General features: G+C 42.9%; 2 protein-coding genes across 7 annotated transcripts; both read right to left on the reverse strand.

The window, feature by feature from the left end:
- Positions 1 to 4,540: 4,540 nt before the first annotated feature.
- On the reverse strand, positions 4,541 to 15,397 carry LOC110497957 (rho GTPase-activating protein 11A). Of its 6 annotated transcripts, XM_090211366.1 has the most exons (13): positions 14,137 to 14,868; positions 12,679 to 12,915; positions 11,501 to 11,568; positions 11,266 to 11,362; positions 10,898 to 11,154; positions 10,629 to 10,792; positions 10,391 to 10,531; positions 10,156 to 10,230; positions 9,562 to 9,735; positions 9,326 to 9,464; positions 8,977 to 9,085; positions 7,876 to 7,993; positions 4,541 to 7,738 (listed from the first exon to the last, which is right to left on the reverse strand). In XM_090211366.1, the coding sequence occupies exons 5-13, from the start codon at positions 11,053 to 11,055 to the stop codon at positions 6,222 to 6,224; spliced, it is 2,595 nt and encodes an 864-aa protein (XP_090067492.1). In that variant the 5' UTR covers positions 11,056 to 11,154; positions 11,266 to 11,362; positions 11,501 to 11,568; positions 12,679 to 12,915; positions 14,137 to 14,868; the 3' UTR covers positions 4,541 to 6,221. The 6 variants fall into 6 exon arrangements, with proteins under 6 accessions (XP_090067492.1, XP_090067490.1, XP_021430117.3 ...); XM_090211364.1 differs by lacking the exons at positions 12,679 to 12,915; positions 14,137 to 14,868 and adding an exon at positions 15,234 to 15,397; XM_021574442.3 differs by lacking the exon at positions 12,679 to 12,915 and having other exon boundaries at positions 14,137 to 14,942.
- A 2,303-nt stretch (positions 15,398 to 17,700) lies between these two features.
- LOC110498364 (actin, alpha cardiac muscle-like) lies at positions 17,701 to 22,066 on the reverse strand. Its single transcript, XM_036954903.2, has 10 exons — positions 21,878 to 22,066; positions 21,222 to 21,350; positions 20,004 to 20,154; positions 19,709 to 19,837; positions 19,451 to 19,561; positions 19,257 to 19,341; positions 18,692 to 18,853; positions 18,362 to 18,553; positions 18,064 to 18,245; positions 17,701 to 17,941 (listed from the first exon to the last, which is right to left on the reverse strand). Exons 3-10 carry the CDS (start codon positions 20,130 to 20,132, stop codon positions 17,798 to 17,800), a joined length of 1,134 nt encoding a protein of 377 aa, XP_036810798.1. The 5' UTR covers positions 20,133 to 20,154; positions 21,222 to 21,350; positions 21,878 to 22,066; the 3' UTR covers positions 17,701 to 17,797.
- Positions 22,067 to 22,359: the final 293 nt, after the last annotated feature.

Raw genomic sequence — 22,359 nt, forward strand, 5'->3', positions numbered from 1 at the left:
ATGAGTTTGAATATCTATTAGAGAAAAGCCCGACACACCCCATGGCAAAAATGGATTGTTTCGAAATGAAAACATAAGACAAGTCTCATTTTATTCCTGACATTTCCGCCTATAGACTCCTTTGTCTCACTTGATTCCCGTCCATTTACACCTTTTAAGACCGTTTCATAAACAGTCCTTTTAATGATTATGGGGCAAAGACAGTGCGTCAATATGTGTTATGTTTAAACTTTAGTAGGCCTATAGTTTATAGCCTACACGTTGTTGAGGACAGGAACGATCCATACTTCACCTTGGCAAATAAACTGCTAGCTATGCATCTTAGAATATAAAAATAAAACAAATATGTTTTTCTATCGGATAAACCAGTCACAGTAATCTACACCTTTGATTATTTTAGGCAACTTTACTTCATATTCGGTAGTCAGGCGTTTTTCCTGAGGCATATATATCCACACCCGTGTGCCAAATGACTGGCACAGCGCCTATGCTGAAGGTCTGCACAGGATATGTTGAGTTCTGAAAGAAGTGGATTTGTTGATTAGGCCATGTTTGCAGTTATAACCGTAATCCTGAGTATTTCCACTCTGTTGCTCGTCAGAGTAGTGCATTATTTGTAGGTCTACTGGCCCCATCTGCGCAACACATGGTTGGCGGCCAATATTCGCAGCAACGTCAACATAATGCAAAGCCATGATAATATAAAGGGCTTTCAAACAAAAAGACATGCAGCGCACATTACGATTGTGCACAGGACTGTGGTGAATGTGGTGTGAAAGCAATTAATTGACGTGCCAGCAATGCGATGGTATTCCTATTGCTGAATCAATTCAATTAGTTGACAAGACCTCGTCAGGATGCATTGTGTGCAATTATTATTTTCAGATTTAACACGCCATCATGGCTTGATAGCCTACTGATAATCTAAACTAGTGAAAAATTGTCTCCCCTTTTAACCCAAATTAGTCTCAAATAATAAAACAATCTACAAATGTATATTTTTAATAGGATAACAGACCACATAGCTGATGTGTGTAGTGGGTCGTTAGGGACATCGTATGCACTACATGTGCACTTTATCCAGGATTTTTATTCCAGATAGTGACCATTGCGCAGTATTCAATCATATCCACATATCCCCTCCCCTCTGTCTATAATGTTTGAGGTCTAAACACCTCAATAACAACTATAGTTTATTTATTGATGTCCTCATGAATATTCCATGACCAGTGCTAAAGGTGTGCAGTGGTAAGGTCATTTGCCTGAGGTTATCAGACACGCTTTTGATTCAACTGAGAGGAATAGTGATATCATGTTGATCAAATTTTGTTATCCAAATTCCGTTACATTCCTATGGATCAATAGTGATATGCCTTCACAAGCTTCTCTTTCCCTTGTAGGTGAGAATAGTGTCAGCCTGTGGCACAGACATTCTCAAAAAGACAGACAGGGCACCATCTGCTGGATTAAGCAGTCACATAAATCACAGCCAAATCTCATATGAAATACAGTAGTGCTGCTACACTGAACAAAAATATAAACACAACATGTAAAGTGTTGGTCCCATGTTTCATGAGCTGAAATAAAAGATCCCAGAAATATGCACAAAAATCACATTTCTCTCTAATTTTGTGCACAAATTTGTTTACATCCCTGTTAGTGAGCATTTCTCATTTGCCAAGATAATCCAGCCACCTGACAGGTGTGGCATATCAAGAAGCTGATTAAACAGCATGATCGTTACACAGGTGCACCTTGTGCTTGGAACAATAAAAGGCCACTAAATAAAACGTGCAGTTTTGTCACAAAACAGATGTCTAGTTTTGTTTAAATCTTATGAACTTGAATATACTCTCTTTTTTTATAAGCAATTTATGATGGCTAACAAACTAGAGACGGCAATGCGTCTCTCGCAGCTCTTCACCGTCTATCGCTCAGTAATGTTCATTCTACCTTAGGGTAAGGGTCAATGCTCCAATTGTTTTCTTTGTCTATATGTCTATTTAGAAAGCAATACGCTATGATAGGGACTGGTCATTGGGTTTGATTTTCTACTGCACTATGCAGCTTGGGTTTTGCATTATATTGTTAATGTTTACTCAGTTCTAGCACCAGGGAATTTTTTTCTACATGTGCACATAGCAATATAGCAGGGATAACCAATGCAGAACTGCCAAATGAACAGATGTTTTACCAATGGCATTATCAAATGTCTGGAATGATCACCTGATGCCACCACATAGTCACTTTCATAACATATTGTGGTCCAAATTGTTGTTCCACCAGTTTTATATACTCCAAAATGTATACTGAACAAAAATATAAAACGCAACATGAAAAGTCTTGGTCCCATGTGTCATGAGCTGAAATAAAAAGATCCCAGAAATGTTCCATATGCACAAAAAGCTTTTGTCAATTTTGTTTACATCCGTTAGTGATTATGTCTCCTTTGCCAGATAATCCATCCACCTGACAGGTGTGGCATATGAAGAAGCTGATTAAACAGCATTTAAAGGTATCCTGACCAACAGATGCATATCTGTATTCCCAGTAATGTGAGATCGATAGATTAGGGTCTAATTCATTTATTTCAATTGACCAATTTCCTTATATGAACATTAAAAAATATATATTGCATGTTGCATTTATATTTTTGTTCAGTATACATTCGAGCTGCCCCAACAAGTGATTTTAGTACACCCCCTTCTGGAAGAAGTTGCAATTACCAGAGGTGATTGGCTCGATTCAGCCTCTGGACAATTTCTTCATGAAGGATGGTCAGGTGGCCAAACAGTTATAACATTTGACTAAAACAATCATGTCAAACCTTTCATTATTTACATGATCACATCTCTCTATTATGCATGGGAATAGTTTGGAACAGATTTCCAAAACTTCTAATCACGTGGAATGGATTTACTGTTTTCTTTAAATCCGTCTTTTAAAATCTGCCAGTTTGGGAATGCCCTATATGATATGTCCTAAACAGCATGTGTGCACACAGTATTATGAATTGTTCCCAAGTTAAGAAAAACATATTTTTCTACACTGCTCAAAAAAATAAAGGGAACACTAAAATAACACATCCTAAATCTGAATGAATGAAATATTCTTACTAAATACTTTTTTCTTTACATAGTTGAATGCGCTGACAAAAATCACACAAAAATTATCAATGGAAATCAAATCTATCAACCCATGGAGGTCTGGATTTGGAGTCACACTCAAAATTAAAGTGGAAAACCACACTACGGGCAGATCCAACTTTGATGTAATGTCCTTAAAACAAGTCAAAATGAGGCTCAGTAGTGTGTGGTGTGGCCTCCACGTGCCTGTATGACCTTCCTACAACGCCTGGGCATGCTCCTGATGAGGTGGCGGATGGTCTCCTGAGGGATCTCCTCCCAGACCTGGACTAAAGCATCCGCCAACTCCTGGACAGTCTGTGGCGTTGGTGGATGGAGCGAGACATGATGTCCCAGATGTGCTCAATTGGATTCAGGTCTGGGGAACGGGCGGGCCAGTCCATAGCATCAATGCCTTCCTCTTGCAGGAACTGCTGACACACTCCAGCCACATGAGGTCTAGCATTGTCTTGCTTTAGGAGGAACCCAGGGCCAACCGCACCAGCATATGGTCTCACAAGGGGTCTGAGGATCTCATCTCGGTACCTAATGGCAGTCAGGCTACCTCTGGCGAGCACATGGAGGGCTGTGCGGCCCCCCAAAGAAATGCCACCCCACACCATGACTAACCCACTGCCAAACCGGTCATGCTGGAGGATGTTGCAGGCAGCAGAACGTTCTCCACAGCGTCTCCAGACTGCCACATGTGCAAAGTGTGAACCTGCTTTCATCTGTGAAGAGCACAGGGTGCCAGTGGCGAATTTGCCAAACTTGGTGTTCTCTGGCAAATGCCAAACGTCCTGCACGGTGTTGGGCTGTAAAGCACAACCCCAGCCTGTGGACGTCGGGCCATCATGGAGTCTGTTTCTGACCGTTTGAGCAGACACATGCACATTTGTGGCCTGCTGGAGGTCATTTTGCAGGGCTCTGGCAGTGCTCCTCCTTGCACAAAGGCGGAGGTAGCGGTCCTGCTGCTGGGTTGTTGCCCTCCTACGGCCTCCACGTCTCCTGATGTACTGGCCTGTCTCCTGGTAGCGCCTCCATGCTCAGGACACTACGCTGACAGACACAGCAAAGCTTCTTGCCACAGCTCGCATTGATGTGCCATCCTGGATGAGCTGCACTACCTGAGCCACTTGTGTGGGTTGTAGACTCTGTCTCATGCTACCACTAGAGTGAAAGCACCGCCAGCATTCAAAAGTGACCAAAACATCTGCCAGGAAGCATAGGAACTGAGAAGTGGTCTGTGGTCACCACCTGCAGAACCACTCCTTTATTGGGGGTGTCTTGCTAATTGCCTATAATTTCCACCTGTTGTCTATTCCATTTGCACAACAGCATGTGAAATTTACTGTCAATCGGTGTTGCTTCCTAAGTGGACAGTTCGATTTCACAGAAGTGTGATTGACTTGGAGTTACATTGTGTTTAAGTGTTCCCTTTATTTTTTTGAGCAGTGTATTTAACAAAAATGACAAGTTTTGAAATGGTCAGACTGCAATGCAGAGGTGCTTTAAATAAATACGGCTTGACAAGTTTTATTCATAAATTCCCCCCGAAGGTGTCTTGGTCAGTTCACATGTTTAATCCAAAGCAAATGAACATAGTAATTCTAGAAAATAAAAGTAGGGAAACAGTTTCGTAGACCTTTACCAAATTAGGACCGCAATGAAAAAATTAAGAAAAGCAAAAATAAAACCTTAACGGGCAAATTTGCCACTTCTAACATCTGGGTTGTTATGAAGTCTTACACAGTTTGTGTAACTTCATGATTTCATGTATATTGACTGTTTAGTGATGCGCAAAACCAGATTATTTTTTCAAGTAGGATCCCTGAAATGACTAATAAAATAAATGGACAGTCATTTTCAGCTATCGATATAACCCATCTAGTTCTGATCATATGTTGCTCGGTTGTCTTCGTCTAATAACATCTGTAAATAAATAGACGCTCAAAAACCTATAGATATGTATAGCTAGTTTACATCCATGTGTTTGTTGTTCAAGGCTCAAATCGCCATGATTCCATTTCGCAAAACCACTCCCACCACCAACAAAGTTGCAGCTCCAAATATACTATATTCTCATTAGTTCCAATAGGCCTAATATTGTTGGATGGTTGCTAAGGCTATATTTGGCAGCTATTGTTGAGCACACTACTTCCAATGGAACAGGGTTAGCTACTTAGCTAACATTGCTAATGTCAGCACAAAATATACAGGCTTAAATGAGAGACTAGGATTCCATCCAGTGATTTGCCTGTAAATGTCATAATACATGTGTTCTAACAGGCCTACATGTTGTTTGGATGTTGTTTAAGACAGTAGCTAAGATTAAACTCAGCTGTTATTGTTGCAAAAACCTATTTCGGATGTAACAGTCAGGCTAGCTAGAATGCTAGCTAACCCTCAGATACAGTAACTTATGCTTAGCATTCGTTAGCATCTAAATTCTATTATTTGAGTGTAATGCAGTTGATTGGTGACAGTGGGATGAACATATATTCAGCATGATATACATGCAAGCATTATAATATGAAATGCACTCAGATGAAGCTTGTAAAGCTAACTGTCGACTGGACGGAGTATTGCATCCTGGTAGGTGAAACGCAACCTGGGAATTGCAGTATACTGTAGATGAGGGCAGTGCAGAAGCTTAAATGACAAAAACTAGGAATCGTGCAGTATGACAGACAAATTCGTTTCAGATCTTATGGTGGGGCATATACGAACAGCATAATAACTGGTTATAAAGTGGTTTTGTCCTTTAACTCCAACACCTTCAAGCCATACACCCAACCGTTCAGCAATTGCCTTTCACACTAGTCTAACAGACTACAAACACCTTCAAAAAATAAACATTCCTTTACACTGATATGCATGTGCAAAACTATTTTACCAACAGAGTAAACTAGTAAGGCAATGCAACAGATCAGTCACCCCAAGCACTCAAAGAACAGCATCTAAGAAGCAAAATAAATTAAATCCCTGAAAACAACTGAAGACACAAAAATTGAGGGAATGTTTTGAAGCTATATAAATGAGACAGTATATATCCAGATAGGGAGACCTGCATAGTGAAGGGTGAGTTCTACTAGACTAAAGGTCTATGGGCTTGGTGGCTGACAGCAATCTGCCCTCGTTGAGGAGGTTCCTGGGGGAGCCTCTGTAGTAATACACATCCTTCTCAGCCACCTGCTGTACCACAGACCTCTCACCTTCACCTCCTGGGTCAACAGGTGTCACACCTTTGGTCTTCAGTTGTACCTTGTTGGTCACGTCGCTTAGAGTGTAATTCCTGGGTTTGCCGGCGATGCTGGCTGGCTTCTTGGGTGGGACTGGAGGAGAGCAGGTTTTTGTGGAGCGGACCTTGTCAAGTGTGGGGCCTCCCTGATCGTTTGGCTGGCGCTGAGCCCCAGCAGACAGGCCACTCTCCAGGCTGACAGCCTCTCCCACAGGGATGGTGGTTACCTGGCTGGAGGAGGTGATACCAGCCGGTACAGGCCACCTGCCCCCCAGCAAGGAGTTGATCCTGCGGATAGACTGGCGCACAGGAGTACGCTGGAACTTGAGGGGGGACCTGACTGCTTTGGCCTGTGATTTGGGTGAACACAGGGTGAGCTTATTGAAGCGCTGGATGTGGTCTACCACCCTTAGCCTGCAGGTCTCCAGGATGCCTGGGGAAGGCAGCTCCAACGGCTGCTGTTCCTGCCTCTGGGGGTGGGCACTGGGTTCTGGGGATGCCACAGCCTCAACATGTACCATTACAGGCACTGTACCCAGAGGGGGAAGAGGGGTCTTGAGCTCCTGAAAGTACTCCGGCCCTGAAGCTCTGTATGGAGTGGACTGGACCCCAGCAGCAATGCTGCGTGTGAAGTGAGCAGGGCTCTGGATGTCCAGGGCATCGATCAGCTTGCTGCAGTTCACTTGCTCAGCCACAGTATCTGCCTCTCCAGCTATAGACCTGTCACCAGCACACAGTGACCAGTCACAGGCCTTCTCTGACAGACTGCCACATCCTCCCACTTCAAACAGGGCACTATCTATATACAAGGGAGACAGAGGAACAAACTCAATCTGACCAAATGTGATGTTGTGGTCATCAGCCAGATGCCTCCAAGGAGTTGGCATGCCAGAACGCTCTTTGTTTGGTGACACACCTTTGAGTGTAGAAGATTCAGAAGGAGTTGAATCTGTTGAATCGGTTTGAGTGTTCTCAGGCTGTGTTGCCTTGCCCCCTTCAGAGGGGGCACCGTCATCCCTCAGTACTCCCTGTAGGTCGCTGCCGGACTCAGTGAAGGCTCTTTTGATCTTGAGCAGGGTGGGCCTGGTCAGAGTCCGGCTGAATGAGCACTCACTCTCGAGGCTCTCAGCTCTGGAGGCACAGCACAGCTTCTTGGGGAAGCTGGCCACCATGGGGGGCTTGGCCACCACGATGGCAGGCTCAGAGTAGTAGTTGTTCTTCAGACACATGTTAATGGGGGTGTCGGTGAAGGAGCCTCCGCTGAAGACATGGCCCTCGTCAGGGGTCTCCCCACTCCAAGACGTCCGGAGGGCACTGCCGTCACACTGGGGGGTTAGCAGGTTGTCCTCTGACTTACTGTAAAACTTGGAGCCTGTGGAGCAGTGGGCATTAGCAGACATCACTTCCCACAAGGGACAACAAACACTGATCCATTTCATGCATTACTTTAGCACAAATTATGAAAGTACATTATAAATAATGTTAGTAGGTTTTAAAAAAGCAACTCACCCTTTGAGGCACTCTTGTTTCGCAAAACAGTAGGGCTAAATTTGGTGTCTTTGAAGCAAAAACTGGTGGTGCTCTCTGGAGTGGCAAGTCGCCAACCAATGAACTCTGAACCCTCTCTCTGAATCGCCAGCATGGAATAAGAAATGACATTGTTGGGATGGAGTCATGTACTTTTTAGTCAATCATATAATGTTGCCTTACACTAAAACCTTGTTAAGTTATGTGAAATATTTTCTTAACTCTTCTTGAACTGCACTGTTGGTTAAGGGCTTGTAAGTAAGCATTTCACAGTAAAGACTTGTTGTATTCAGCACATGTGACAAATAAAGTTGTTTTGAAAATCTGATGCATCATAATTTAAGGGTCTTCGGTGTATGGTAAAAAGTTACTCAGAGGAAATTAGTGTTGGTCAATATTGTTTTATTAAATTGCAAATATTCATCAGTATGCCATAGGAAATTAGTGTTGGTCAATATTGTTTTATTAAATTGCAAATATACATCAGTATGCCATTATAAAGTGACCCATGCATAAACCAAGTTACAGTTCAGTTTAGGTAAATATAATATTTGGTTAATATTAAATGTTTTTAAAGTCTTAAAATGTTAGATTTCACTTATATTAAATATTTCAGATCCTAGAATTGAGAATATAAACATCTTGGTTCACTAGTTTATCAGTATAAACATTCCATTAAATGTTACAGAACAGTCATGCAGAAATAACGGAATTCTCGCCTTGAAAACAAGAACGTTTGATTTACGTCAAGTAGAAGCTCACAACCTCAAAATGGTCTCCAGTCAATTTATTAACTGAGCATGCATTACTGAAAGTAAACATTTGCCCAAACTGTTATAAAATCAACAGCCAAAAAAAAAGAAACTAAAAAGATTAGAAATAAGTGCTACTGTGCAAAATTGTACCTTACAATTGCACCCCAAGCATAAATGTAGATGATTTATTCTGATTAATACAATTAGTCAATTTGCTAAGGGGAGGGGGGGGGGGGTCATCGTCAAGACTGGGATTGAGAGCAGTCTTTTCCTCCCATTTGAGGGGCAGATAATCAGTGTGAGGTCATACATGGGTATCTGCACTTACAGGATCTCTGCTGCTCTTGCCCAGGCTGAAACGAAGGCGCAGGGACTTGCGAACATTTTCTTTCTTGGTGACCTTGGGAGAGAAGCAACCAGCCTTCCCCGACTCTACTCTGAAAAACAGACAAGAACATACTGTTTCAACCATTGTCAAGTTATAAATATTATACAATATAAACATTTAATAAGAAGGCCTCTCCTCCGATGCAACAGAGAGAAGTGTGCCATGAAAAAGTTGGTGTGTTTGAGATCGTTATCAGCTTAGACATAAGTTGTCATCTGCTTGAGCAATACATTTTCAATTCCACATAGGATCAGGAAATAGCCTTTGATAAACCACATGACGTATGTACCTGTCGACAAAATGTCGGCGACTCAGTCGTTTGCTCTTTCTCCTTGCAGAGCTGGCAGACTGCCCGCTGGACCTCCCAACTAAGGCCAAAGCATTATGGGAGGAGTCGAGGGATTTTGAGGCACTTGGGTCAAGGTATCCTGAAAAACAGGAGCAACAAACTCAATGCACATGAATACTTTTTAGTAAAAAATAAAAACTTTGATTAAATACAGCTGTGAGTCCTTGTGGAGTTACCTGGTCCAGGAGTGGAGCTTCCACCGAACAGAGAATTAGGAAATAATTCTACACCAAGGTTATTTTTGATGGATCGCCGTTTCTTGTTGGAGAATCCATAACTATGACCAGATTCCAAAGGAATTTCTCTCTTGGAGCTGGGAGTAATTATCACAGGAGTTGCAGAGGAAAAGACTGGTGGGGTAAAAAAAAAGAAAATCACAAGAATGAATTCATTATTAGGTCATAGTCTCCCACAGATAAATATTCAGAACAGCTGAAATAATTCGCTAAAATTCTTGATTTGCGTCGATTAAGAAAATTAAAGCCAAAAACAAGCACACAGACAGAGTAGGCAAGACAATTTGGGCAGCCATCAAATCAGTAATGTAATAGCGGGGGAAAAAAATGACAAGACAGTGTTACTACGCATTCACTACATAAGCGCAAATGAAAAAAAACATCTGAAAACAAATTTAAATTAAGAGTTGCATTTCTGTGAAAGACAAGCAGCTGATTCCCTGTTGCAGGCTGAATTAAATGAATGCGTCAGAGCTACGGGGCATTGATGCTCTCATTCGACGGCAGGAGGCGAAACATGACCTCGGTACCTACCATATCTGTCTGACTGGGGAGTATTTGTGGGTGTTCTATTTGTTTTTAACTTATTCAGAGCTCCATTGACCATATCTGCAATGCAAAAACCATTCCATATCTTGAAATTCAATGGAGATTTACAGAGGAGGAAGAATAAGCCTATAACATTGGATCGTTTAATATAATTTCAAAGACGACCCAATGCTGGAAAAAATACAAATTCTACGAGCAATGTTCTTCCAGGGTATCTTACCCCCTAGACTGCGCCTGCATCTCCTCTTGGCCCCTGAATTTGTGTCCAAGTCCTCTAGTCGCTCAAGCGTAGGGAACAGAACATCTGCCTCACAGCCCAGCATGGCTGGAATCTTCTCCATGATGAACTGAGGTACCACACCTACCACACAGAGACACGGTTTGCTATGAACATTCCCTTTTAATTTTCAATCACCAGTTGATTGATGACACCACAATAACAAGGCTTGAACTGCTACCGAAGTCTGAAGCGTGTTCTATAAGGCAGTGGACCACAGCTGCCTGTTGCTTGAGGCGTTTCTCTGTGCTGGCGTTCATCTTGTCTGCCCCGTCTCCAGCGTGTAAGAGGTTGGGAGCCAGGATCACAGACAGGTTACTGCTGTCCATCTTATTCACACCACTCCTGAGAGAAAAAGCAAAACCAGATTGAGAAAAAATGATTGACCAAGTCCAAAATGGTACAGTGTGAAATGCTACTATTTAATGAGACAAACTTGTGAAATCATACCTTTGAGAGACTTTGTTGAGGAAGCCAAAAAAGTAACGTAGAATGCTCATGTTCCGGTCAGGCAGTACACAGGACAGGAGCAGGGTGGCATAGGTCCTGTCCTCCTCTGTGGGCAGCTGCTGGGCCTTGAGGAAGGCATCATGCAGCTCTGTAGGCATAACGGGATCTGGCAGCTCCCTAAAGAACTGCTTGACCAAGCAAGCCACATCACATGGCAGGGCAGTGGACAGGCACCTCTCACCCTTATCCAACTTCACCTGCACAGAAAAAAAACAATCCGGCCTTGTGTTTAACTATTCCAGCAGCCAGAGCCTTCCTATTCATAGCAAGGTCAACTCCAGCAGGGTCAATCTCCAGCCATCACTCACCCGGAGTGCTTTCAGACGAACAACAGAGCCAGACTTTCTGAACAAGCCCTCTGTATCCACATGCTCCAGCAGACTTGCACATGCATCTATGAGAAAGCTGGAGAGCAAGGGGATGGGAGAAACATTAGACCAAAAACAAAGGACAGAGAATGTTGGCCTAACACGCACAAATGAAGGACGACAAAATTTGTTGTTAGAAAGTTGAAGTTCTAGCTAAGACAGGTGTTTATCTTACCATGGTATATTCGCATTCTCCACATTGTACTGCAGAAGGCTCTCCAGCGGTACACCAAACACTTTCACCTGGAAAACATGATAAAACAAGTTCATGTTTGATTTCAATAAGGAAGGCTTTGCATGGTAGCTGGTTAAATTATCCTACATAGGCCTAAGCTCACTAATAAGCTTCGACTTGGTATCCCATCCAACTTCCCGCCACGGAAATGTCTGAAAGGGCACAAGTTTTTACACGGGATTTGTCCCCATTTAACAGAAGGCCCTGAAAGCTGTTTTACAACAGTTTGGCATTCCCCTACCCAAGGAAGTAGTTAGTAACTCATCACCTGATCAAATACAAGCTAGCGCTATGTTGTGGCTGCCAAGCGTCAAACATTCCGCTAAGTATTTTAGAGGGAGACTGGAAAATAGGTGCCTAGCTGTGCTTTTGAAAAACAACAGCCTATAGCCTACTACAGTATAATGACAGCCCTGTGCCTTTTACTTGGTACATTTTCTGCCAGTAATTTTCACCTGGCCCAAGGAAAGTACAAGTTTAATGGACCAAACCAATTGCCTGAAATCAAATTAGGCTAACTGCCTAAAAGCAAGCATGTGCCTTGTACTACCGTCTCATCACCAAGCCCAATTAAACAGTCCAGTGCACTATTATGTATGCCAAATGTGTCTACTATTGTCAATCATTTGAATCATTCGCAACAATTCACTTCAAATCAAATTTTATTGGTCACATACACATTGTTAGCAGATGTTAATGTGAGTGTAGTGAAATGCTTGTACTTCTAGTTCCGACAGCAGTAATATCTAACAAGTAATCTAACAAATTCACAACAACTACCTAATACACATAAATCTAAAGGGGTGAATGAGAATATGTACATATACATACATGGATGAGCGATTGCTGAGCGGCATAGGCAAGGTGCAGTAGATGGTATAGAATACAGTATATACATGTGATGAGTAATGTAAGATATGTAAACATTATTAAAGAGGCATTATTTAAAGTGGCATTGTTTAAAGTCACTAATGACTAATTTAAAGTGGCCAGTGATTGGGTCTCAATGTAGGCAGCAGCCTCTCGGAGTTAGTGATTGCTGTTTAGCAGTCTGATGGCCTTGAGATAGAGACTGAAAAACAGCTTCTCGGTCCCAGCTTTGATGCCTCTATACTGACCTCGCTTTATGGATGATGATGTGAACAGGCAGTGGCTCGGGTGGTTGTTGTCCTTGAAGATCTTTTTGGCCTTCTTGTGACATTGGAGTGCTGTAAGTGTCATGGAGGGCAGGTAGTTTGCCGCCGGTGATGCGTTGTGCAGACCACACCACCCTCTGGAGAGCCTTGCGGTTGAGGGTGGTGCAGTTGCCGTACCAGGCTGTGATAAAGCCTGACAGGATGCTCTTGATTGTGCATCTGTAAAAGTATGTCAGGGTTTTGGGTGAAAAGCCACATTTCTTCCACCCACCGTGTGGGTGGACCATTTCAGTTTGTCTGTGACGTGTACACGAAGAAACTTGAAGCTTTCCACCTTCTCCCCTGCTGTCCCTTCGATGTGGATAGTCCACGATCATTTCCTTTGTTTTGTTGACATTGAGTGAGTTGTTTTCTCCAAAAACCACACTCCGAATGCCCTCACTTCCTCCCTGTAGGCTGTCTCGTCGTTGTTGGTAATCAAGCCCACTACTGTTGTGTTGTCTGCAAACCTGATCATTGAGTTTGTAGGCGTGCATGGCCACGCAGTTGTGGGTGAACTGGAGTACAGGAGGCGGCTTAGCACGCACCCTTGTTGGGCCCCAGTGAAGTAGAGATGTTTCCTACCTTCACCCCCTGGGGTAAGCCCTTCAGAAAGTCCAGGACCCAATTGCACAGGGCGGGGTTGAGACCCAGGGCCTCCAGCTTGATAATGCTTTTGGAGGGTACTATGGTGTTAAATGCTGAGCTCTAGTCAATGAACAGCATTCTTACAGAGGTATTCCTCTTGTCCAGATAGGATAAGGCAGTGTGATGGCGATTGCATTGTCTGTGGACCTGTGGTATGCAAACGGAGGTGGGTCTAGGGTGGCCAATAAGATGGAGGTGATATGATCCTTGACGAGTCTCTCAATGCACTTCATGATGACAGAAGTGAGTGCTATGGGGATGTAGTCATTTAGTTCAGTTATCTTTGCCTTCTTGGGTACAGGAAGAATGGTGGCCATCTTGATGCACTTAACTAGCTAGTTATGAACCCCCAACACAATTCAGACGGACAGACTAATCCAACAATGAACGTGAATTACAATGACAGGCTAACAAAAGTGCTCAGACTGAATGCAAATTAGCTAGTCAGCCAGAATGGTTCTCAAAAGGACTCTTTTCACACCACTTCGTTACCATTGTCATAACCTGAGACGTTAATTATCCTAACCTGCTGCCTAAATTACACTAATCTGTTACAAAAACAAACCACTTCCGTAACAATGTTTCTCGGTTTGCAAACATGGAATTTTAGCTAGCTAACGTTAGCTACTTAGCCCACCAACTGACTCATTCAGGCAGTTTTACAACCAAATTTGGACAATTCTGTCTAAGAGTAACGTTAAGCATTTGAGTGTTTATCTAGCTTGTAAGCTAAACAAAAATAGACTTAGTTACCTTGTTGTTAGCTGTCAACTTGCAGCTGGTGCCTGCTTTGTTTTTGTTCCAATTCTTAGTCTTTATCCCATAAGCAGTACGAAGGTGTTGCACAATAGCCAGGCGCATCACATTTCTTTCCATTACCTTCATCTTTAACTTTACAAATTACTTTCACTGTGCCTTCTTAAACTTTCAACACATACTGTACCAACTTAGCCAACTTGCAGGTCAATGCTTAGCTACTATTATCCCTCTTGAATCTAACGCGTCAGTATAACAGCTAATTGAGCTATCGTAACCCACGCCCGCACGTCTCCTTCCTTTTAAATCGCCAACAATTCTTTGCGTATGCCCTTCTCATTCAAAACAATCTCGCTAACTTGACATACCAAATCATTCTACACGTAACTTACAACTAGCTAGGTCGACCTAAAAGCAACCGCCGAGTCACTGCCAATTATCCAGTCCCAGCAAAATCGACCCAGCTAGGCGCGATCATTCTCGTGTGACTAGCCCACGTTCGATATCATCTAACGTTAACAATTCTCATAGCTAGCTAACCATAACTAATGTATATTACCGTATGCCTAAATCTGTATTCTAGCATTTACCTGAATACATAGCTATTCTCTTGTTTTTATATAATCTGATATTCCTTAGCTAGCTATATTGCTTGCAGACTACGTTTCCCTGAAATATTTTTTCCGCACATCTTTTAAACGGCAAAAGCGTTTCAACATGTTCCGCTCTGATTGGCTAGAGTGGGTTCAAAATATTAAGACCCACACAATGTTATTTTTCTTCTTCGTTGGGGTTTATCGGCTGTTGGCATCCAACATTATGGTGCATTACCGCGACCTAATGGACTGGAGTGTGGGCCAGAGACTGAGAAACGAAATCCTAACTCAGCCCCTTTTCTATTAAAACATCATACAGTAGACATATGTTAATAATTATTTAGTAAATATAAGTTGACATGCAATCATAACTGACTGTGGTGCATATAAAGCACCCACAAGCTACTGTAAAAATACATGCTCCACTGTCTCTGTTTCCTGGCAATAATCACACTTTCCCGTCTGATTATTTCCTATCACATTTAAAGTCTTACTCACCCGTAATCTTGTAACAATAGCCTCCTCTATTCTGCCCCTTCCTGCTGTCTGTTTCAATATGCTTTGCGTTGTAGTCAAGACAGACAAAGATATATAAGCAAACTTTACTAGGCATGTTGTCAACCAGCACATTACTATAGTAAGTAACCACTGGCTTCCGTTTCCTGTGTAACATCAATATGGGTAACACCAATATTGCTACATGTTCTTTTTTTTTTACAAGGGCAGACTCCATCTAACTTTGGCTTGTAGTCCATGTCTGCAATAAACTTACATGTGAACTGAATGTTTGTTTACTGTCTGACTGTCCATTCATTATTCAGGTGTAGGGCCATCAGAAGACCTATACAAGACCTTGTGTGGGGAGTGTTGATTACATCAGGAGGTGCTTGACCTGAGATGTTTGGATCTTCTTGTTGATGTGCAGCGTTCACCTCCAGGTTGTGTTCAGCACCCTGCTGGGCGTCAGCTGGTGCTCTGTTTACTGGCTATGTGCCAGGCTCCTCAACAGTGGGGAAATCCTCCTCTATTTCTCCGCTCTTCCTCAGGTGTCGCCTGTTCCTCCTGAAGAATTGTCCTGGTTCTGTCTTCACCTCATAGGACCTTTGCTCCACAGGTCTGACTACTGTGGCCCTCTGCCACCACTGTTTCTGTCCTGTGAGTGGCTGAGCTCTCCCCCTGTCATCTCATTGCAGCTCTGTGAGGTCCTTAGCAGAGGTGTCGTAGTACTTTGCCTGTTTCTGCTGTCTTTCTTTGAACTTCTCCAGCTGACAGTTACACCTGGTCTCAGAAGATTTTCACTCATTATAAGTAGTGTCTTTGTACCTCTTCCCATGAACACCATTGCAGGGCTGCTGTCTGTTCCTTGTGACGGGGTATTTCTGTGATCCAGCATTACCAGGTATTTTTTTTAAATTTTTTCACCTTTATTTAACCAGGTAGGCTAGTTGAGAACAAGTTCTCATTTACAACTGCGACCTGGCCAAGATAAAGCAAAGCAGTTCGACACATACAACAACACAGTTACACATGGAATAAACAAACATACAATCAATAATACAGTAGAAAAATTTATATACAGCATGTGCAAATGAGGTAGGATAAGAGAGGTAAGGCAATAAATAGGCTGTGGTGGCAAAGTAATTACAATATAGCAATTAAACACTTGAATGGTATAATGTGCAGAAGATGAATGTGCAAGTAGAGATACTGGGGTGCAAAGGAGCAAGATAAATAAATAACAGAACCGTCCAGAGAAGTGATGCTGGAAGGGCGGGCAGGTGCGGGCAGCGATGGATTGAAGAGCATGCATTTAGTTTTACTTGCATTTAAGAGCAATTGGAGGCCATGGAAGGAGAGTTGTATGGCAGTGAAGCTCATCTGGAGGTTAGTTAACACAGTGTCCAAAGAGGGGCCAGAGGTATACAGAATGGTGTTGTCTGCGTAAAGGTGGATCAAAGAATCACCAGCAGCAAGAGCGACATCATTGATGTGTACAGAGAAGAGAGTCGGCCCGAGAATTGAACCCTGTGGCACCCCCATAGAGACAGCCAGAGGTCCGGACAACAGGCCCTCCGATTTGACACACTCAACTCTATCAAGAGAAATAGTTGGTGAACCAGGCGAGGCAATCATTTGAGAAACCAAGGCTGTTGAGTCTGCCAGTAAGAATGTGGTGATTGACAGAATCAAAAGCCTTAGCCAGGTTGATGAATACGGCTGCACAGTAATGTCTCTTATCGATGGTGGTTATGATGTCGTTTAGGACCTTGAGCGTGGCTGAGGTGCACCCATGACCAGCTCTGAAACCAGATTGCATAGCGGAAAAGGTACGGTGGGATTTGAAATGGTCGGTAATCTGTTTGTTAACTTGGCTTTCGAAGACCTTAGAAAGGCAGGGTAGAATAGATATAGGTCTGTAGCATTTTTGGTCTAGAGTGTCTCCCCCTTTGAAGAGGGGCATGGCCGAGGCAGCTTTCCAATCTTTGGGAATCTCAGATGATACGAAAGAGAGGTTGAACAGGCTAGCAATAGGGGTATTGAGATAAACTTTTGTTATTGACCAAATACTTATTTTCCACCATAATTTGCAAATAAATTAATAAAAAATCCTACAATGTGATTTTCTGGATTTCTTTTTCTAATTTTGTCTGTCATAGTTGAAGTGTACCTATGATGAAAATTACAGGCCTCTCTCATCTTTTTAAGTGGGAGAACTTGCACAATTGGTGGCTGACTAAATACGTTTTTGCCCCACTGTATGTATCTTAAAAAATAGTCTACTAAATGCAATCAATCAGTCAAAGGAAAATATGAATACAAAAAATCGTATTTACTTTTTCAAAATTCAATATTTCTATGCACATTTCAGATAGATATATAGATTAATAGATACATTGATTAAAGTTGGCGTATGGCATCTTGATAGGCCTATAACAATGCCGAAAACAGTTAAGAACAAATGTACTTAAAAGGATCTATTTTTATTACAACAGTACATGTATATACAGTAAACAACACAGTATGAATGTATGGGTGAAGGGGGGGGGGGGGGGGTTGATTGTTTAGAAGCACTTCCTGTGGACAATGGAGGGGCCTGCCTCATCGTACTCCTGCTTGCTGATCCACATGGCCTGGAAGGTGGACAAGGAAGCCAGGATGGAGCCACCGATCCAGACAGAGTACTTACGCTCGGGGGGAGCGATGATCTAGAAGATAAACAGAGTACAGGGAATTGCTTAGTTTCACGTAGACCCACTGTAAATCGGAACATGACAATTAACTTGAAGGTTAACTTCATGAAGGTTAACATGGCGGGATTGTCCCTCACCTTGATCTTCATGGTGCTGGGGGCCAGGGCTGTGATCTCCTTCTGCATACGGTCAGCAATACCAGGGTACATGGTGGTACCACCAGACAGCACATTATTGGCATACAGGTCCTTACGGATGTCAATGTCACACTTCATGATGCTGTTGTAGGCGGTCTCATGGATACCAGCAGACTCCATACCTGGTAGAAGATATTACAGAAGTCCATTAATTGACACGGCAACACAAAAACATTAATTGTAATATCACATTGTATTGTAACCATAATGCATAATGCATACTGTAGGTATGACTTACCAATGAAGGAAGGCTGGAAGAGGGTTTCTGGGCAACGGAAACGCTCATTACCAATGGTAATGACCTGACCGTCAGGAAGCTCGTAGCTCTTCTCCAGGGAGGAGGAGGAGGCAGCGGTGGCCATCTCATTCTCAAAGTCCAGAGCCACATAGCATAGCTTCTCCTTGATGTCACGCACAATCTCACGCTCAGCTAAGGGGGGCACGTTTCAATGATGAGAGGGAGAACATTTACAGAACTGCACAGCAAGAGATTGCTCTAAACACACATAAATTACAATAATATAAAACATGAGGGATAACGTCATTGACAGAAGTTAGCTCTCCTTACCGGTGGTCACGAAAGAGTAGCCACGCTCTGTCAGGATCTTCATCAGGTAGTCAGTCAGATCGCGGCCAGCCAGATCCAGGCGCATGATGGCGTGGGGAAGAGCATAACCCTCATAGATGGGGACGTTGTGGGTCACACCATCACCAGAGTCCAGCACAATGCCTATAGGGAGCAGACAAGGCACGCTAGTCAGTCAGACATGACTGACAGGAATGACTGACAGGAATGGTCGGCTGTTATATGGGAATCACTCCAAGCATTTGTCACATCATAAACAAACAATGCCGCTGACATCAATGGCTACAGGTGTGCCACACACCCTGCCAAACAGGGATTAACATGTCCTTGACAACAGAGGAACAATTAATCTAGCTATCTCTGACAAGTAAACAGCTCACTTACTCAACACTATTGTTATATGTGTGCATCACCTTGATTTGAGCTGTCTCCTGTTGTTATGTTGACCACTAATGTGTGGAAGCGACCTACATATTGTATCAGTAATATAGCAACTATCCATGGTTGACATTGGTACATATAAAAGGCAGTGTCCTGGAATACTGACCGGTGGTACGACCGGAGGCGTACAAGGACAGGACAGCCTGGATGGCCACATACATAGCAGGAACATTGAAGGTCTCGAACATGATCTAAAACACAAGAATAAGAGAGACATTTCAGAAGTTTGCTGGACTGTTATGCTCTAACAGAAGACGTAGATCTGAAATAAAGTGGGGGGAATAATGGAGTTAAAAGTACCTGTGTCATCTTCTCTCTGTTGGCTTTTGGGTTTAGGGGAGCCTCTGTCAGCAGGGTGGGGTGCTCCTCAGGGGCCACACGCAGCTCATTGTAGAAGGTGTGGTGCCAGATCTGCAAGGATACGAAAGAGTTCCCTGTTTATTATGTTATTATGCTGCATGTGTTTATCTTGCTCTCTTGGCACTCTAGTCTTGTGCCAAAGTCAATGCCCAAACTCAGCAAGATGTTGTAAGAAGTGTGTAGTAATTTAGGACCCACCTTCTCCATATCGTCCCAGTTAGTGATGATGCCATGCTCTATGGGGTACTTCAGAGTCAGGATACCCCTCTTGCTCTGAGCCTCATCACCTACATAGCTGTCCTTCTGACCCATGCCCACCATCACACCCTGGATGAGAAAGAAGAGAGGTTAGGAGTGACACAATCATCACTGTAGCCTAGATGACAGAGTGCATACTAACATAATGCACCCTTTTTGACAGTTTCCCCCTATAAATGTGTGTCCGTACAATGACACAATCTATACCCGCCCCAGTTACATTATGGTACAGTACCTGGTGACGGGGCCTTCCAACAATAGAAGGGAAGACTGCACGGGGAGCGTCATCTCCGGCAAATCCAGCCTTGACCAAGCCAGAGCCATTGTCGCACACAAGGGCGGTAGTCTCGTCATCGTCACACATGGTTAGGCTTTACTGGGATGGTCTGTGTGTGACAGAGAGACACAGGGGTGAGACTGAGTGGTGGGAACAGCTGCAACCCCCCCCCCCCCCCCCCCTCCCCATCATTGAAAGAATTTCAAGCAAGCCTATCCTAATTGGTTTGTTCACAACCACAGATTTATTACTGTACTGACATGAAAAATGTTCGCATCCGAAATACAGCATTTTTTTTGTCTTTTGGAATAATATATTTATTTTACTACTGTAGTCAAATTCGTACAACTTGTCTTATAACTATTTTGAAAATGTTATCAATTCCTTGTATTTCAAATATCAGCTATCTACAATGTATCCCATGTTATTTTTGTCCCAAACATGTTGTGAAGTCACTGATACTATGTATCAGCTGTCATGATTGTTCCTGGGACATTATAGGGCTGCTCCAAAAAGGGGCATATCAGTGGAAGCAGGAAGCAAGACCAGCTATCTATTTTAAGCTCCACCCCCTGGCTGCTCCATGCACAGCTACACCAAGTGCCACATTGACCTCCATGGATCCCTATCTGGAACTATTTCAGACATGGGAGAGTTGGAGCCAACCCAGAGAGCAGCTGTCGGCACATTGTAGCACCTCTGTTTACAGCATGGCTCCTTGCTCCATCTGCCTATAATGGCTTCATTCATTAGACACAATTTAGTTCTGTCTCAATGTTCCTGACCAAACCAGCGTTGGTCAGTGTATCTATCGGTAACTGTTATTATACTAAGTTATTACACTGTATTTGCCGGCACCCTCCCCACCAACACCTGATGATAAATCATTTATTTCTGAATAGCTGAATGTCTTGTATTATTTTGGAGAGATAGCATGAATCCATTCCAATAAGCAGTTACTTCAGTTTGAAGTGTATTTCTAGTTCATGCTTCAATAAAGCTACAAACAACCCATCCAGGTAGAAAACACTATATCATCCAATGTCAGAGACCAGCTCTGTCTGGTCAGCGCCAGGTTAAGATGTACTCAAATAACTCAAATGTGGACACTTAGTCCCCACAAAGTCTCATGTTTTCCATAGAAATAAGTAGTAATATACAGAAATATGCACTCACCAAGTTGTAGCGCAAGACTGATGCTTCCACTGGGACAAAGGAGGAGGGTGAGAGGACCCCCTTAAATAAGAGTGGGGTCTGGGGACCAGGGGTGGAGCCCGGAGTTCACACAATTCCAAATAAGAGCTGCTAGAAAAAAGGAAAACGACCTACAAGTCAAATTATGCGATTGGTTGAGATGGAACTCCTCAAAAATGGTGAGATGCTTCCTGAGAAATGCCAGACTGATATGCTTTAGAGATGAGAATTGAAAAGGGAATGTTTTGTTTTATTAAGATGTCTGGGTGTTACAAAGGTGTCAGAACATTAAAATGCAATTACAATGGTCTTCTTTATTTAAATACTTTTCTGTAGGTAAAGCTTTCATTTAAATTCTATTTTTTTTAACAGACAGAATAGTTTAATTATAGCAAGTTCAGTGCATCCATTTGACACTAAAGAATTCTGAATCAAGGTTCTGATCAGTCATGATTTCTGAAATCACACAAAAAGGTGCATTGGTCATTGTACATTTAGATTGATGGTGTTGTTGTTTTAAAGGACAGGGTTTGTGAGAAATCTGAAAAGTGATTAAGACATTTACTGAAATTGTACATCATACAACTCTCTCGAAAAACATTGAGCAGATGTGTCACAGTGTTTTCGTTGACACTCACTAGGTAAGAGCGGAAATAGTAGACTTGTGGGCCTTGTTAAGGAGATGAAAAAGAGAGGCTTTGGTCCAGTCAGTAAAACACTGTATATGTCAGTGGGCCAGGCTGCTGCTGGAATGTGAGCTGAGCCCCTAAATGTGGTGAACAGCTGAGGGTTATGACGTCTCGTCCTTCTTCCGAGCTGGCGGTCTGACTGGTCTGCGTCCACCGTGCTGAGCCCTGATTGGTCCTGCTCTCTCCTTTTAGGGTCATGGTGTGTAACAGGTGTCGTTAATGTCCATCCAGTGGGGTCCCCCCTTGTTGAGTTTGCAAACTGAGATCCTTATTCGTCCCACCCCCTTCAACAGCCTTTATTTTTTCTCAATGTACCTTATGAGGAAATACAGTCTTTCAAGTTTCACCTTTTCAAATGTATTGAGAAAATCAATCACCTATTGAATGATCCAAATTATTATTTTCTATAACACGTTTTACCCATATTACTG

This window comes from Oncorhynchus mykiss, chromosome 19 (genome assembly GCF_057628025.1).
Source record: "Oncorhynchus mykiss isolate SJ-2025 chromosome 19, ASM5762802v1, whole genome shotgun sequence".
In the NCBI taxonomy this organism is placed as follows: Eukaryota; Metazoa; Chordata; class Actinopteri; order Salmoniformes; family Salmonidae; genus Oncorhynchus; species Oncorhynchus mykiss.